General features: G+C 39.1%; 1 protein-coding gene across 1 annotated transcript; it reads left to right on the top strand.

The window, feature by feature from the left end:
* Window positions 1–381: 381 nt before the first annotated feature.
* LOC307050215 (charged multivesicular body protein 4b-like) lies at window positions 382–1,170 on the top strand (the record flags this gene model as incomplete). Its single annotated transcript, XM_079700099.1, is given in 2 exon segments — window positions 382–562; window positions 565–1,170. Coding segments are annotated over 2 exon segments (672 nt in total). The 3' UTR covers window positions 1,056–1,170.
* Window positions 1,171–18,322: the final 17,152 nt, after the last annotated feature.

The raw sequence follows: 18,322 nt of genomic DNA, 5'->3' as shown, positions 1-18,322 counted from the left end.
TCATGAGAGAATACTATGAATAGTTTCATGCCAACAAATTTGGAAACATAAATAAAATGGAATTTTTATTTTGAAAACAAAAGCCTATCAAAGCTAATGTAAGAAGAAATAGAAAACTAAAGACCATAACACTAAAAAAAAAAAATTGGATCAGTTGTGAAGAATCTATCCACAAAACAAGAAAACAGAAATACCAGGCTCAGACACTTTTACAAAATCCTATCAAGCCTTCAAAATATAGATAAACTCTATCTTATAAAAACTGATCTAGGGCGGAGGTGGCGGAGAGGCCTGCAGCAGCAGGGAGCGGGGAGAGGGCGCCGAAGCCGAGCTGAGCCGACCCGGAGCGGTTGGCGCCGGCCGGCGTGGCGAGCAGCAACCATGTCGGTGTTCGGGAAGCTGTTCAGGGCTGTAGGGGGTAAGGCCGGCAAGGGTGGCCCAACCCCCCAGGAGGCCATCCAGAGGCTTTGGGACACGGAGGAGATGCTAAGTAAGAAGCAGGAATTCCTGGAGAAGAAGATCGAGGAGGAGCTGACAGCCACCAAGAAGCACGGCACCAAAAACAGCGTGCTGCCCTCCAGGCACTGAAGCGCAAGAAGAAGTATGAAAAGCAGCTGGCACAGATCGACGGCACACTGTCAACCATCGAGTTCCAGCGAGAGGCCCTGGAGAATGCTAACACCAACACCGAGGTGCTCAAGAACATGGACTATGCCGCCAAAGCCATGAAGGCTGCCCACGACAACATGGACATCGATAAAGTTGATGAGTTAATGCAGGACATTGCTGACCAGCAGGAACTTGCAGAAGAGATTTCAACAGCTATTTCAAAGCCTGTAGGGTTTGGAGAAGAGTTTGACGAGGATGAGCTCATGGCAGAATTAGAAGAACTAGAACAGGAGGAACTAGACAAGAATTTGCTGGAAATCAGTGCACCGGAAACAGTCCCTCTACCAAATGTTCCCTCTATATCCCTACCATCAAAACCCACCAAGAAGAAGGAAGAGGAAGACGACGACATGAAGGAATTGGAGACCTGGGCTGGATCCATTTAACTGGTCCAGCACGGACTGGGCCCAGACAGAGTCTGGTGGCCTGCGAGGCAGGCAGGCGCGTGCGTGTGTGGGGCAGGCAGGCCGTGGTGCAGGCAGGTTCCATCGCTCTCGAATCATCCTCCAAAGCAGTACGGCTGTATCACTGCTCACTCTGCATAGCATGGTCTGCACCCAGCGGTACGGGTTGGGGGGAGGGGGGAGGGGGCTGGGAGGTGCCTACTGTTTATAATGTTGAATTTCTGTAAAATAAACTGTATTTGCAAATAAAAAAAAAAAAAACTGATCTAAAAAAAAAGATGAAGAGGAGAAACTCCCCGACTTGTTTAGTGAAGCTGGTATTTCCTTCACTTTTGACACCAAAAGCAGGCAAAGGTAATATGATAAAAAGAAAAGCATAGGGCTTCCCTGGTGGCGCAGTGGTTGAGAGTCTGCCTGCCGATCCAGGGGACGCGGGTTCGTGCCCCGGTCTGGGAGGATCCCACATGCCGCGGAGCGGCTGGGCCCATGAGCCATGGCCGCTGAGCCTGAGCGTCCAGAGAGGCCGCAGCAGTGAGAGGCTTGCGTACCGCAAAAAAAAAAAAAAAAGAAAAGCATAGATTAAAGGAGAAAAAAAATCATACAACTGTCCCACTAGATGTACAAACAATATTTGATAAAATTCAGCCCCCATCATTTAATTGCAAAACAAAGTAAACAAAACCAAAAACTCTTAACAAACCAGAAAGATCAGCAAACTTAACCTCATGTACCTACAGCAAACATCATATTCAATGGTGAAACATTGTAAGCATTCCTTTTAAAATCAGGAATACCGCAAACATGTTCACCATCACTATTTCTATTCAACACTGTAAATATAGCTCTAGTTAGCATGGTAAGACAAGGAGAAGAAAATGAAAGGTATAAGAATTGGAAAGAAAAAAATGAAGCTGTCATTATTGAAAGACAATAAGATTGGTTCAAAAAAAACTAAGACAAATATAAAAGTTCAACAAGGTTGCTAAATATAGATCAATATACCCAAATTAATTGCATTTCTATACAGTAATAACAAACTATTGTAAATGTCATTAAAGTTTTCCATTTATGGGGCTTCCCTGGTAGCTCAGTGGTTGAGAATCCTCCTGCCAATGCAGGGGACATGGGCTCAAGCCCTGGTCCGGGAAGATCCCACATGCCGTGGAGCAACTAAGCTCCTGTGCCACAACTACTGAGCCTGTGCTCTAGAGCCCACGGACCACAACTACTGAGCCTGCGTGCCACAATTACTGAAGCCCGCACGCCTAGACCCCGTGTTCCACAACAAGAGAAGCCACCACAATGAGAAACCTGTGCACCACAACAAAAAGTAGCCCCCGCTCACCAACTAGAGAAAGCCCACGTGCAGCAACAAAGACCCAAGGCAGCCAAAAATAAATAAATTTATTTTTTTAAAAAAGTTTTTCGGGCCTCCCTGGTGGCGCAGTGGTTGAGAGTCCGCCTGCCGATGCAGGGGACGCGGGTTCGTGCCCCGGTCCGGGAAGATCCCACATGCCGCGGAGCGGCTGGGCCCGTGAGCCATGGCCGCTGAGCCTGCGCGTCCAGAGCCTGTGCTCCACAACGGGAGAGGCCACAGCAGTGTGAGGCCCGCGTACCACAAAAAAAAAAAAAAAAAAAAAAAAAGTTTTTCATTTACAATAGCCTCATGAAGTATAAGAAACTTAGGGAAAATATGCAATAAAAACAAAAAAACCTCATGCAAAAAATATGAAACTTTATTGGATAGAATAATAGAACTAAAACAAAGAGAGGTATATCAAGTTAACAGATGAAAAGACTCAATATAGTAAAGATAGCTATTTAGTAAAGACTCAATATAGTAAAGATCTCTCCAAATTAATCTAAAAATTATATGCAGTGTCAATCAAAATCTCAACATGATTTTTCACAGACTGTGACAACCCCTATCATATGGGAGAGTAGAGAACTGAGGAGGAGAAAGCAGGAATGAAAAGAGGAGGCTTACCCTCAACAGAGCGGCATTAGAGCAGCAATAGACAAATAGATCATAGGACAGAATAGAGTCCAGAAACAGATTCTCATTTATATGGGTGCTTGATATATAACAGAGATGACATTACAAATCCATAGGGAAAGAATGTATCATTCAACCAGTGGCACTAAGACAACTGGAAATTCATATGAAAAAAAGATAAAATGTAATCCATATCCCTTATTGCATACCATAAACAAAAATTAATTCCAGAACAACTAAAAACCTAAATGTAAAACAACAAAACTATAAAACTTTTAGAAGAACACATAGGAGAATACCTTTATGGTAAAGAAGAGTATCTTGAACAAAACATGGAAAGCACAAACTTCGAAAGAAAATCTGAATAGATTTCAGTACTCTAAATTTAAATATGTGATATGATATTCATACACAAAATAAAATACAAGACAGATTAGAAGAAAATATTTGCAAATGATATAACAGTGGATTATGTATCCAAGCCATATTAAAAGAAAACTCCTAAAAACAAATGAAAAAAAATTTTAAAGCAAAATTTATGAATAAGTAATTGACAAAGCAAGAAACTTGTACGGAAAATAAACGTATGAAAAATTTGCTGAACTCCATTAACAATTAGTGAAATATAAGTTAAGTCAATAACTATTTCACACTCATCAGACTGGCAAACATTACTCTCTGATAATACCAAGTGTTATTAAAGACATGGGGCAATTATTACACATTTCTGGTGGAAGTATACATTGGCATCATCACTCTGAAAAGCAATTTCAAAACCTAGGAAACTGAAGGTTTCTATATTTTCCAACCAGTAAATTATACTTCTAGGTGTACTCTTTAAAAAAATTCTTGAACATGTGTACATAGAGACACCAATTGCTACACTGTTTGTATTAGAGAAAAATGTGCAAACATTCTAAATGTCTCTTTGTATAGGAATGGATACATTCATTCAATGGAATCCTGTACAGCAGTTAAAATGAATGCATTAGATCTGCATGCATAAACGTGAATAAATCTCAGAAACATAATAAGTGAAAACAGCAAATTCCAAAGGATGTGTATAGTATTCCTTTTCTAAAAACACAAAACAATAGTTTATGTATCTATACATGTATTATAAAGGTAGTTTATGTATCCATACATGTATTGTAAAATCATCCATGAGAATGGCACAACAATTTCAGGGTAATGGTTACCCCTGAGAAAGGAGGAAAGTGAAGAAGGGATGGAGATGGGTCCTTAACATATTTCCTTTAAAAAATAGAAAATTATTTAAAAACTAAAACTGTAAATCAAATAATAATAATAAGAGTAAAATATATTTAATGTTGGTGGGGATAGATAGAAATCTGATAGATTGGTTTCTGATCTTTTGGTGGTATGTAAAATATGTCATTATTAACAAATTTAAAGAGGAATTCAGAGATGTGAGACTGTGGTTTCTTTTCATTATTCATCTTACCTGTTTTCTTAACCTCTCTACAATGGCTATGCATTGCTTTTATAATAAGAAAAGAATATGGAAAAATGTACAGATAACCCTTGACAATCTCTTAGGCCACCTTAATCCTACATATGGACCTTCTGAATCAATCATTTAAAATCAGTTTCTAAAGTCTGGCAAACTAGTTGCCAAGTGAGCATTCACCATAAAACTAGGTTTTAGTACAATGGACTGGGTCATTTCAGTCATCTTAGTCACCAGTGCAACACCTGCACCATTGATCCAGACATGGTTATCAGGGTCATTCATTCCTGATGGTTAACTGATCAGATCTGTTACATATAAATATGTGAGAATTTTCTGATTGCATCAATGGTTCATTTTCCCTTATTTATGTGTGTATAGTAATGTGCGTACATGTATCCCTTTTTATATATGCATGTAATTTTTTAATCCCATGAAATGCCTTGCAGAGATGAGGAGTTGAGGTGATTCTGGACCTTGGGAAATTCTGGTTGTTAAATGAAGCAGAGATTCTTTTACTTCTGAGTCATTGTTTTGCCTCCAAATAGAAGATGTCAACAGTTGCCCAGTGACCTCTGTGAAATGTTTGTGGTCTTGTGTCAGTTCCTAACAACGAGTTGTCCACATAATAGAAGTACTTTATTTATTCTATATTCTCCTTTGATGTCCGTCAAGTTTTTATGTTCCCTTTTCTTTTTATCTGGTTTATCACTGTTGATATTGTCCCATTATTGTCTTCCTAGACTGAAAGGACCATGTTCACTTAACTTGGCATGGCAACCACTGCAATTCTGATGAGTGTGTGGGTGCTTCATAAACTGTTTTCATCGTGCTGCTATTGATGGCACCAAAATTGTGCTGACAATTGTGCCTTAAAATGATTATCTGATCTATCTATTCATATCATGATATGAAGACTCTGGTGTCTATTGCCCAGGCAGAGTGCTAGAATTAGCAAATAAAAATACAAGATGGCATAAATAATATTTTTTCAGTATAAGCACATCCCAATCATCGTATGGGACATATTTATACTGAAAAAAATTATTTGTTGTTTATCTGAAATTAAAATTTAACTAGGAATCCAGAATTGTATTTAGCAGCCCTATCCAGACATCCGTCGTCAGGGTCACCAAAACATTTGGGAGAAACCACCCGCAACGGGAGAGTTGAGAACTTTCTTAAGAGAAGCTCTAACAATATTCATTTGGATGGGAAACCAAGAAAATAACAGCGCTTTTAAATCTGCTTCATGGTTGTGCAGGTGTTTATCTCAGCGCCCTAACTTCACGACTGAATTATTATGAGCTCTCTTTGGACAAAAGAAAGAAGCTTGAATGTCAAATGGCTATTTTCTGAGTCACCAAAACTCTCCATCCTCCCCGCAGTGGCCACTGGCATCTTCTATGAGCCCTCGCTAAATGGCAGAACTAGAACAGATCCAAGGGAATGTAAAGTAACGGCAGAAAATACATCCGGGAGTTATTTTCCAAAATAATTCTCAACCCCTCCCCATCTGCTGTCTCCTCTTCTACTACCACCCATCTTCGCCTCCAAAGCATTCAGGGTTAGGGTGGTCTCTGAGAAAGTTGCACTCTGAGGGGTCGACAAATATGCCAAAACACTAGGACAGGAGAAACTACAAAATTTACCTAGCTTCCTGGTTGAGATCAATCCACAGAAAAGAAAAAAGGAACGTAATGCTAGTTACTGATTTAGTATTGGAGTGTGGGGAGAAATGTGAATGTCACCTACCGTGGGATTTGTAATAAGGCAACTTGGGGGAAATCCCTTTTATAACAGAGCATCATAACTACTGACATGAAGAATGTTCCCACTTAGTTAATCACTGCTTAAATCACTGGCAGGAATATCCCAGGAACTGACTTCTATGAGGCCTTCTGTGCCTTTCCAGATTGCTTCCTATCCCAGGTTTACACCTTCAAACGCCCTCCTAAAATAAACTGGGTCGCTCTCTGTACTGTATCCTTACATCCTAGCCCTGTGCCTGACACACAGAAAGTACTCAAAACTATTTATTAATAAATAAAGAAAGAAAACTTCAGTCACCCATCTGAAAAATATTTTAAATTAATTTTTCATTTTAAGAACTGATCAGGTCTTCCCTGGTGGCACAGTGGTTGAGAGTCCGCCTGCCGATGCAGGGGACACGGGTTCGTGCCCCGGTCCTGGAAGATCCCACATTCCGCAGGGCGGCTGGGCCCGTGAGCCAAGGCCGCTGAGCCCGCACGTCCGGAGCCTGTGCTCCGCAACGGGAGAGGCCACAACAGTGAGAGGCCCAAGTACCGCAAAAAAAAAAAAAAAAAAGAACTGATCATTTTAGGATAGAGGCCAACAGCTGGGGAATATAGCATTGCCATTGTTAAAAATTTTTACACTTTTTCTTAGTATTAACTGCATGACAGAGTTTTTTATTTTATTTTATTTTTATTTATTTATTTTTTTTGCAGTACGTGGGCCTCTCACTGTTGTGGCCTCTCCCATTATGGAGCACAGGCTCCGGACACGCAGGCTCAGCGGCCATGGCTCACGGGCCCAGCCACTCCGCGGCATGTAGGATCTTCCCGGACCGGGGCACGAACCCACGTCCCCTGCACTGGCAGGCGGACTCCCAACCACTGGGCCACCAGGGAAGCCCCCAGAGTTTTATTTTTAAATTAAATAAACCAAAAAGCAATAGAAGAGAGTGTGAAGTAAATTATGTATGTTTTGCCTTTTAAGTTTTTCCTTATACTATGTGGTCTGAAAGACTCAAATCCATAAAGCAAAATGGGAAACCCAACGTTTTTCAAATAAAATTTATTTTTGCTAAGTGTGTTTTAACAAATGAGTGGTTAGATATTTGAGCTTAGGGTTACTACAGGAATAAATCATAAAGTTTACCTGACATCCTGGGCTCCTAAGGTTTACTTTATAACATGGAATCTCTGTTCTACAGTAACCCTTTAAAATAGATCTAAGGTGATTATTCTGGAAGTAGCACATTGATAAGCACATTTACTCAAACAAACCAGTTGTTTTAGTTTTTACATTAGGAAACATTCTTGAATAGAGAATTTTGACAAGCTATGGTATGTCTGGGTTAGCTGTATGTCTGCCCTTAAATATACACCTTCAGGAAGGAAAGAAGCTATGACTGTAAGCCTGGATTGGCATTGAATATTTTTCTGTCCAACAGTGTTGCAAATTAAATGTGAATCATCCAACAATTACTCCTTTTCTAAAATTAAGTTGATACTTTATTTCCAGGAAATAAAGAATATAGACTGAGAGTCATACATATCATTAAAAAAAAATAGACTCCTGGCTTTGTGCTATGCAACTGTGTATTAGGTGAGCTTCCTTCGAGGGTCATGCATATATCTGTGACTATCCTTAGCGAATACCCACAACTTAGTGTCAACACATCCAGCTGAAAACTGAAACCCACAAGTCATGCAATGTGCATGATGTCTGGCCATTGCAAAGCATCTGATAATTGACCAGAAGTTTTCACTTTTCATTGAAATAGTTGTTATGCAAACATCACCATGGATCACAATGGAAAGAAATGAACATCACACGTGTTTTGCCTTGACCAGAGTCAATACATGTTTTGCCTTGACCAGAGTCACAGACAAATTAAAATCCCAGCCTGCTGAGTCGATGCCATAGTAAACTTTAGCAGAAAAACTTCGGTAACATACCACTGCCTCCTCCTGTCCATTTTCTGGCAAAACATTAAGGTTGAAGATACCAACAACAATTAGAATTTAAACCTCTTCTCTGCTTAGCAACAAAGCCTCTCCATCCCTGTCTAGCCAGAAACAACCTGCCTGCTTATTCCTATTTTCATGTACTCTCCTCTCAAATTAACCTTGGTTGCATTCCAACTTCTGAATAATTTTATTGATCTCGAGTTAAGATGCCTAAACAATATAGAACTTGGTGTATAAGAGGTGTTAATGAATCCACATTTTGGAATCTAGCATAAAAATTCTGTTCTGATAGAAGATAAGTATTAAAACATAAAAAGACTTCATTAAAGGAGATTTAGAAAATAAGATTAAAAAGAAATATCATTTAGTACACTACATATTATGAGTATTTTATTGCAAACAGCAAGTAATCAATAATCACACCATGCTACCCGAGAAAGGAAAAGAGCTTGTGCATTCTATTTGGAGAACTAAGGTGATAAGATGCGACAGATTTGCTTAAGGTGATATGCTTCAACCAGAGTGGGAAACTGTCTTTTGTCTTGCTGCTTCAATAAACAAAATGATAAAAAAAAAAAAAAAACACCCAAAAACACTCTGTTTTGAACATTTTTAGAGGGTAAATAACTTTATAATGCTGTACCAGTAGCCCCTGAGAGTTCTGACATTCTGCTTATAGCATGAATAGCATATAGCTCCTAGCTATATGCTGTAGTCTACCTAGCTCCTGTAGACTAGGTACTTTAGGATAAGAATTGGGTTCTGGAGAGTCATGATGCAGGTTTTCCCTAGAAAAGTTTTATCTATAGGTCTCACTCTTCAATGGCTTTAATTCTTTCTATTGCTCTTAGAATAAAGTCCCAACCCCCTACCATGGCCTTCAAGGCCAATAAAACCTCTAGCCTCACCTCACATCATTTCCCCAGCCCTCAACTGCTAGGTCACTATGCTGAAGACACATGGAACAGAACAAGTACAGGGCTCTGTGTTTCCTTTTCCACTTGCTGAAATGCTCTTTCCCTAGCTCTGTGCATGACTCCGCCTCTTTATCATCCATCAAGTGTCGGTTTACACACCTCCTCCTCAGAAGGGCTTTCCCTGGCCACTCGATCTGAAGTAGCTCTCCTAAGATCTCCCCAGCCTCCTGCAGTTCTCTCATCACATCATCCTCTTTATCTTCTTTGTAGCACTTATCACAATCAATAATTATCACCCGACTATAAGCTCTGAGCTATCACCACTGTATCTCTGGTGGCTAGTATAGCGCCTGGCACGTAGATGGTACTTGATATTTGTCAAATTAATTATTGAATACATGAGTGAATAATTAAGCTAATGATATACATTACCCTCCTCTTTTCTTTTTTTATTCTTATGTATAGTGTCTAGCGCCATACAACATACTAGCTGGGAGTAATATAATACAACACTATTTTTGAGAAATTTTAATAATAAAGAGGAATACTAAGAGGCAGATATTTATAAACATTGCTAGACATGTGCTAAAATAAGTCTGTCTTTAAGAAATATCACTGGTGTAACTGTTGGACAGATTCCCTAGAATTTTTCTCCTTCCTTCTTCTCTATCTCTCTTTTTTTCTCTCTCCCTTCCCCCTACTCTCTCTCTCTCTCCCTTCTGCTCTCTCTCTCTGTCTCTGTCTCTTGGCCTCCCTCCCTTCCTCTCTCTCCCCACCCCCTCTCTCTCCCCCTGTTTGTAAGTTATATATGACATTGGTGATTAACATCTCAGCCGCCTAGTTCTTCACCTTAAAGCCTTTCCCTCAACTCTTCCTCAACTTCGTGAGTTGATGTGCAACATGAATCAGGAAAGAGTTGTTCTACAGTTACACAGTCCCCTGAAAGTCAGTCTTTCAGGGACCACAATGACAAAGAAACCTAGAGTACAAAGTATCACTTTTATATTTGGAAGAAGCATGTTAGAGAAAAAAAGACATTCGAGTCAAGAGATGGGGATTCTAGTTGTTTTGCCACTATGGAAATGATGGAAAGACAATTCACTACTCTGTGTCCCAATTTTCTCATCTATAAAATTGAAATAATGTCTCTTATCTTGTCTTATTTCACAGGTAGGAAAGGATCCACCAAGGTGACTATGTGAAAGCACTCTGCCAAATATTATGTAAAAACGAAAGGTATTATGATAAAGAGAAGCACTATTTTCTAGTTTGCTAGAAAAAGAAGGATCAACAGCAATCATATCTGGGGAGAAATGGGTATAGTGACAATATTTTCAAAACCCAAATCAGGACGTATCTTTTGGCTTATGATCTGACACACGGTCTGACCACATGACAGAATATTTGAAATCAAAATGTCCTGAAAAACCCAGGACATGTGGTTGCCATGACAATGAGGAGCCATAGGGAGGCTGTGGGCAATGAAAAAACAGGGTAGAATTGGCAAGCATGGAAAACTATTTTGCCAGTGATGTACAGGACAGTTTGGAATCAATCGATGTGGAAGACTGAAAAGGCAGGAAGAAAGAAATTTTACTAATCTGAGTGTGAGGTGTAAATTGCAATCCTGAGTCATCCTCATTCTGGAAAAATTTTCCCTACTTACTCGGGGAAATCCAAGGTAGTCTCTAGTTCACATGAATGTAGAGCAGGAAGAGGTGTTTTAGATAAGACTTTTGTTGGAGCGGACCAAACCCCCATGGTGATCCCATGCCTACTCTCAATATCCCAAGGGCACCTCTCAACTGGGAATTATCACATGGTAGCCCAGTTCTCCAGACCAAGGGAGACTCTCTAGAAGTACTGCCATGCAGACCCAAATCTGCCTCCATCTGGATGGGAAGTTCTGGGAACTCTTCAGCTCTCAGAATTCTGCTCTTCATGGACTGCATTCTGCTTCCACCTTTCTCCATGCAAAATCAAAGCAATCCTCTCCTCTGTGCAACTGCTCAGTAAATACAGTTTGTGATTTACACAGCCCCTGTGTCATATGAATTCTACTGATGATTTTCAGGACAGAAAGGCAGATTTTTTTTTTTTTTTTTTATGGACAGTAAAAGGAAGGTACAGAAAAATCTCAAGAAGAGGTAATGACTGGACTCAGAAGGGGATGGCTCATCAGAAGTTCAATCTCTTTTTGCATTTTTCAGATTCTTATTAAAATGAATAAATCTCAGATTTCTAAGGGGCAAGCATTGTTTCATGGGGGAGATTTTCCCCCATTCAGCTCTTATTCCTTCCCAGCCCTTGAAGACTCCAAGACCTCCGAATCCAGTGCCTATCACATGCTATTGAGTTGGCATGTTTGCAAATTGCATGCAGTGAGATCCTTCCATACCAACAGCCCTGTCTCAGATTCTCCAGCATCACAGCCAAACTAGTATTGCCTGCACATTTTCTTCATCTTTTCATTGAGTTCAGTGTGGCAGCAGCACATTCCTTAGCACAGGCTCCAGTCGGCATGGTAACTAGTTAGAGACTGCAAGCTTCTGAGAGTGCTTGGGGGGGGGGGCGGGGGGGGAAGGAGGGAATGGTGTTGGAGGAAGTAGTGAAAAGGAGGTGGAGAAGAATTGATTGGGTTGGGATGGGGGAGGGGGGATGGGCAGGAGAATTACTTAAACTCACTTTTTAAAAGAGTTATCTGGTCCACCCATGGTGTTGGTGTTAAATTGCCTGGGCAGAAAAAAAGTCCTAATTGGGGTGGGGAGGCAGTGACAAAGCAAAGCTTGTTCAAGCCTCGGAATCTGCACTGTTGATAGTGCAGGTACCTCAGGGCAGTTGGGAGTGATTGCTGTGTTGACTTTGTCTAATTGTAGGGGAGGAGTTATGTGAGCTGTGACGGGCAGTGTTACACCCAGTGGGGTGGTGGACAAAAACTGGCATAACTACGCAGGGCTAAATAAACCGACTGACAAAGGTCTTGGCATATTATTAAAAATCTGGCAAAATGTTCATCTCTTGACAAAAATGTAGAGAGACTAGTAATGCATAACTTTATCCCATGTTGGATTTTAAAATGGCTAATGCCAAGTTGTCTGTCAAAATTAATAGGGCATTTCTTCTTCTTATAGAACAAAAAAAAAAATTCTCATACATTTTATTCATTTATTCATTGCTAAAAAATCATGTATCTGCTAAAAATTTCATTTAGGAAAAAGGTTTGGAGGTGGTTAACCTTGATTTTAAAGTGCTGTGAATTAAAAGCTACTTTTTTCATGTTTGTTATAATAAAAACCATACCTTCATTAAATTGTAACACATTTTGTTCTTTGAGAATAAGTTAAAACTCTGCAACCAAGCTTATATTTAGAGAGACATTAAAACTCCAATTACTGATTATATCATTACATACTTTTGGGTTTGTGACTTTTTTTTAAAACTTCCTTTATATCAAGAAAAATGTTAAATGGTTAATTGACTGTTGAGTAGATACTCCGCATCTTCATAGGAATTAATCAATATATTGACTTTTAAACTCTTCTACTCAGCTATTTCATGTGTTAATTGAACTGTTTCTCCTTCTTTCTTTGCTTTCCACAAAGCTTTATGCATCATTTTCTATACAAACTACTTTCTCTTCTAAGTTTTATACACATAGGGCGCCTTTCTGTTCTAGAACCTGAGTGCATTTTGTGAATATTCAGGCCTTAAAAAGGAAGAGTAAATAATACTCTACCTTGTCATATGCATATTGTACCTGCGGGTAGCTTTTTTTTTTTTTTCTTATTTTTCACATTCTAAAGCTTTGTAATTAAATGGAAATGAAAAAAGACTCCCCAACATGTAAAATAACCTTCTATAATATATTTTAATTCCTAGTTTGCTTTATTGAACAATAAACTTTTTTGTTCATAAGTTTAAAATTTTTGTTAACTTAAAACAAAAATTCCCAAATGGCATTTCTCTCAAAAATCTGACGTTTTTGCTCATTCTGATTTTTTTTTTTTTAGGCCTTCAAATAAACTAGAAAGTCAGTGTGGCTAGTGAAGAGACTTTGTTCTTAAGCCCTAATAATAGTTAATTTGGTTTGGTGGTTTTTCTCTTCTTTTACTTCTTAAAGCAGCTCTCTACAGAAGAGTCTATAAGCTCTGTTTGAAAACTAAGGCACTTGAAGCATAAACACTGGTACGCTTCCAGGTAAAAGGGAAACGTACAAATGTTCCTTAAACTGCTGAAGGAACAAACATGTAAATAAGAGATGGGCTGATTCCCTACTGTTCGTGTTTGCTCACTGCGAACATTTGGTTCACTTGGCTTGGCTCATTATTTCAGCTGGGAAAGTCACTATATGAATTAATAGCAGATTTCCCAGCTGAAAATAAATGTTTACCAGGTTAGGGGGCTGGGGTTTTTTGGCAAAGACCTGGCTTTTTGTCTGACTGGCTCCTTTTTTGGCGTGCACATCCCTGAGGTGTGTAATTAAAGCAAGGGAATTTGCACATAGTGCTTTAGGGCTTTAATGAATAGAAAACACAGGATATTTCAGCAATTTGGTGCCTAATGTCAGAGTGTGCATTTCCTGTGTGAGGTATCACAATAACAGGGCTCTGTGACAATAAAAGCGCCTGCAATGCCATGCAAAGAAAAATGGGAGTGACAGCGTTTTTTCCTAAATTCCAATACAAAATACATAAAAAAGAGCAATTTACATTTAAAACAGAAGGACTTTGAACTTGAACATACCCTCAGAATTAATGGCTATTAAATCAGCCCCACTTTGCTGAATAATGAAATTCCCTTTAGGACAAAGATCTTGGCTGTTGATATCAGGTTACATTACAAAATTGAATACACAGTATCAAATGGTTTTAAATCATAACCATTCTCGACTTGCTGTTGAAATTTTTGAACAGCTCAAAATCTGAAAAAATATTTTTAAACCTCAGGAAGCTTGAGGGGAAGAGTAGAAAAATTAACATTGATTGAGCACCTGTTTTATGCCAGATACTTTTACATGAAATCAAAGTTAATATTTTATAAAAATACCAGGCAAAAAAAAAGCATTCGAATTCTTTTATTTTTGTCTGAAGATTTTAAAAGTTCAAATAAATTAGGTAATTTGCCCAAGATCCCATTGCTAGTAATCTGTAGCATCAGCATATGAGGAGGACACTGCCGAGCACAGAGGAATCGGTCAGTACATACTGCTTTCATTACTGTCAGAATCCAAAACTCAAGCTCTTTCAACATATTTTGCTATTATTATGTTTATATCTCTTACATAAAATGTTTCTAAAGAGAGATGAAATCCTTGTTCCCTCCTTATCCCCAGTCCCTGATGGTTCTTGTGAATAAGGTTTACACCAAATTTGCAAAAAAATAAAACGAAACAAAACCCCAAACCTCTTGTTCCATCCTCTGCATAACAGCGCAGAAGTAGCAAGCTTGTGCTTCCTGGGTCATGGGGGGGTGGGGTATCTCAATCTGAGGACAAATGGTACTTTTAATACAGGACAAGTGCATCCATGACAAGGAACAAGTCCCCAACAGAAGCATGGAAGTAGGCGATACTTTCATCACAGCCGGAGGCTAGAATATGGTTCCCACATCCCTGCAGAATAGGAGAACCCAGATTTTACCTCGCGGGGCCTCAGTTCCAATGTCTATAAAAATGAAAGGATTGCTCTGGATGATCTAAAAGACCCATTTCTGATTTAAAAGTCCAAACTACCAAGTGAGACCAGAGGGCAGGGGACAGGAAGCTGATATAATCCATACACAGGAGAATTCCCAAAGGATAAGCCTCAGGTAACGACCTATCTTGTGGTCACTACACAAAGACATCTGTCAGCATTTTTTTTTTTTTTTTTTTTTGCTTTATCACAAATTTAATCAGTTATATGTATACATATGTTCCCATATCCCCTCCCTTTTGCGTCTCCCTCCCACCCTCCCTATCCCACCCCTCCAGGCGGTCACAAAGCACCGAGCTGATCTCCCTGTGCTATGCGGCTGCTTCCCACTAGCTATCTACCTTACGTTTGGTAGTGTATATATGTCCATGCCGCTCTTTCACTTTGTCACAGCTTACCCTTCCCCCTCCCCATATCCTCAAGTCCATTCTCTAGTAGGTCTGTGTCTTTATTCCTGTCTTACCCCTATGTTCTTCATGACCTTTTTTTTTCTTAAATTCCATATATATGTGTCAGCATACAGTATTTGTCTTTCTCTTTCTGACTTACTTCACTCTGTATGACAGACTCTAGGTCCATCCACCTCATTACAAATAGTTCAATTTCATTTCTTTTTATGGCTGAGTAATATTCCATTGTATGTATGTGCCACATCTTCTTTACCCATTCATCCGATGATGGACACTTAGGTTGTTTCCATCTCCGGGCTATTGTAAATAGGGCTGCTATGAACATTTTGGTACATGTCTCTTTTTGAATTATGGTTTTCTCAGGGTATATGCCCAGTAGTGGGATTGCAGGGTCATATGGTAGTTCTATTTGTAGTTTTTTAAGGAACCTCCATACCGTTCTCCATAGTGGCTGTACCAATTCACATTCCCACCAGCAGTGCAAGAGTGTTCCCTTTTTTCCACACCCTCTCCAGCATTTATTGTTTCTAGATTTTTTGATGATGGCCATTCTGACTGGTGTGAGATGATATCTCATTGTAGTTTTGATTTGCATTTCTCTAATTAGTAAAGATGTTGAGCATCCTTTCATGTGTTTGTTGGCAGTCTGTATATCTTCTGTGGAGAAATGTCTATTTAGGTCTTCTGCCCATTTTTGGATTGGGTTGTTTGTTTTTTTGTTATTGAGCTGCATGAGCTGCTTATAAATTTTGGAGATTAATCCTTTGTCAGTTGCTTCATTTGCAAATATTTTCTCCCATTCTGAGGGTTGTCTTTTGGTCTTGTTTATGGTTTCCTTTGCTGTGCAAAAGCTTTTAAGTTTCATTAGGTCCCATGTGTTTATTTTTGTCTTTATTTCCATTTCTCTAGGAGGTGGGTCAAAAAGGATCTTGCTGTGATTTATGTCATAGAGTGTTCTGCCTATGTTGTCCTCTAAGAGTTTGATAGTGTCTGGCCTTACATTTAGGTCTTTAATCCATTTTGAGCTTATTTTTGTGTATGGTGTTAGGGAGTGATCGAATCTCATACTTTTACATGTCCCTCTCCAGTTTTCCCAACACCACTTATTGAAGAGACTGTCCTTTCTCCACTGTACATTCCTGCCTCCTTTATCAAAGATAAGGTGACCATATGTCCGTGGGTTTATCTCTGGGCTTTCTATCCTGTTCCATTGATCTATCTTTCTGTTTCTGTGCCAGTACCATACTGTCTTGATTACTGTAGCTTTCTAGTAGAGTCTGAAGTCAGGGAGCCTGATTCCTCCAGCTCCATTTTTCGTTCTCAAGATTGCTTTGGCTATTCGGGGTCTTTTGTGTTTCCATACAAATTGTGAAATTTTTTGTTCTAGTTCTGTGAAAAATGCCAGTGGTATTTTGATAGGGATTGCATTGAATCTGTAGATTGCTTTGGGTAGTAGAGTCATTTTCACAATGTTGATTCTTCCAATCCAAGAACATGGTACATCTCTCCATCTATTTGTATCATCTTTAATTTCTTTCATCAGTGTCTTATAATTTTCTGCATACAGGTCTTTTGTCTCCTTAGGTAGGTTTATTCCTAGATATTTTATTCTTTTTGTTGCAATGGTAAATGGGAGTGTTTCCTTGATTTCACTTTCAGATTTTTCATCATTAGTATATAGGAATGCCAGAGATTTCTGTGCATTAATTTTGTATCCTGCAACTTTACCAAATTCATTGATTAGCTCTAGTAGTTTTCTGGTAGCATCTTTAGGATTCTCTATGTATAGTATCATGTCATCTGCAAACAGTGACAGCTTTACTTCTTCTTTTCCAATTTGGATTCCTTTTATTTGCTTTTCTTCTCTGATTGCTGTGGCTAAAACTTCCAAAACTATGTTGAATAAGAGTGGTGAGAGTGGGCAACCTTGTCTTGTTCCTGATCTTAGTGGAAATGGTTTCAGTTTTTCACCATTGAGGACGATGCTGGCTGTGGGTTTGTCATATATGGCCTTTATTATGTTGAGGAAAGTTCCCTCTATGCCTACTTTCTGCAGGGTTTTTATCATGAATGGGTGTTGAATTTTGTCGAAAGCTTTCTCTGCATCTATTGAGATGATCATATGGTTTTTCTCCTTCAATTTGTTAATATGGTGTATCACGTTGATTGATTTGCGTATATTGAAGAATCCTTGCATTCCTGGGATAAACCCCACTTGATCATGGTGTATGATCCTTTTAATGTGCTGTTGGATTCTGTTTGCTAGTATTTTGTTGAGGATTTTTGCATCTATGTTCATCAGTGATATTGGCCTGTAGTTTTCTTTCTTTGTGACATCCTTGTCTGGTTTTGGTATCAAGGTGATGGTGGCCTCGTAGAATGAGTTTGGGAGTGTTCCTCCCTCTGCTATATTTTGGAAGAGTTTGAGAAGGATAGGCGTTAGCTCTTCTCTAAATGCTTGATAGAATTCGCCTGTGAAGCCATCTGGTCCTGGGCTTTTGTTTGTTGGAAGATTTTTTATCACAGTTTCAATTTCAGTGCTTGTGATTGGTCTGTTCATATGTTCTATTTCTTCCTGATTCAGTCTTGGCAGGTTGTGCATTTCTAAGAATTTGTCCATTTCTTCCAGGTTGTCCATTTTATTGGCATAGAGTTGCTTATAGTAATCTCTCACGATCTTTTGTATTTCTGCAGTGTCAGTTGTTACTTCTCCTTTTTCATTTCTAATTCTATTGATTTGAGTCTTCTCCCTTTTTTTCTTGATGAGTCTGGCTAATGGTTTATCAATTTTGTTTATCTTCTCAAAGAACCAGCTTTTAGTTTTATTGATCTTTGCTATTGTTTCCTTCATTTCTTTTTCATTTATTTCTGATCTGATTTTTATGATTTCTTTCCTTCTGCTAACTTTGGGATGTTTTTGTTCTTCTTTCTCTAATTGCTTTAGGTGCAAGGTTAGGTTGTTTAGTCGAGATATTTCCTGTTTCTTCAGGTGGGATTGTATTGCTATAAACTTCCCTCTTAGAACTGCTTTTGCTGCATCCCA

Source organism: Hyperoodon ampullatus (assembly GCF_949752795.1).
Source record: "Hyperoodon ampullatus genome assembly, chromosome: 3".
NCBI lineage: Eukaryota > Metazoa > Chordata > Mammalia > Artiodactyla > Ziphiidae > Hyperoodon > Hyperoodon ampullatus.
The sequence above is the reverse complement of the archived record's forward strand: the minus strand, read 5'-3'. Positions and strand labels throughout refer to the sequence as shown.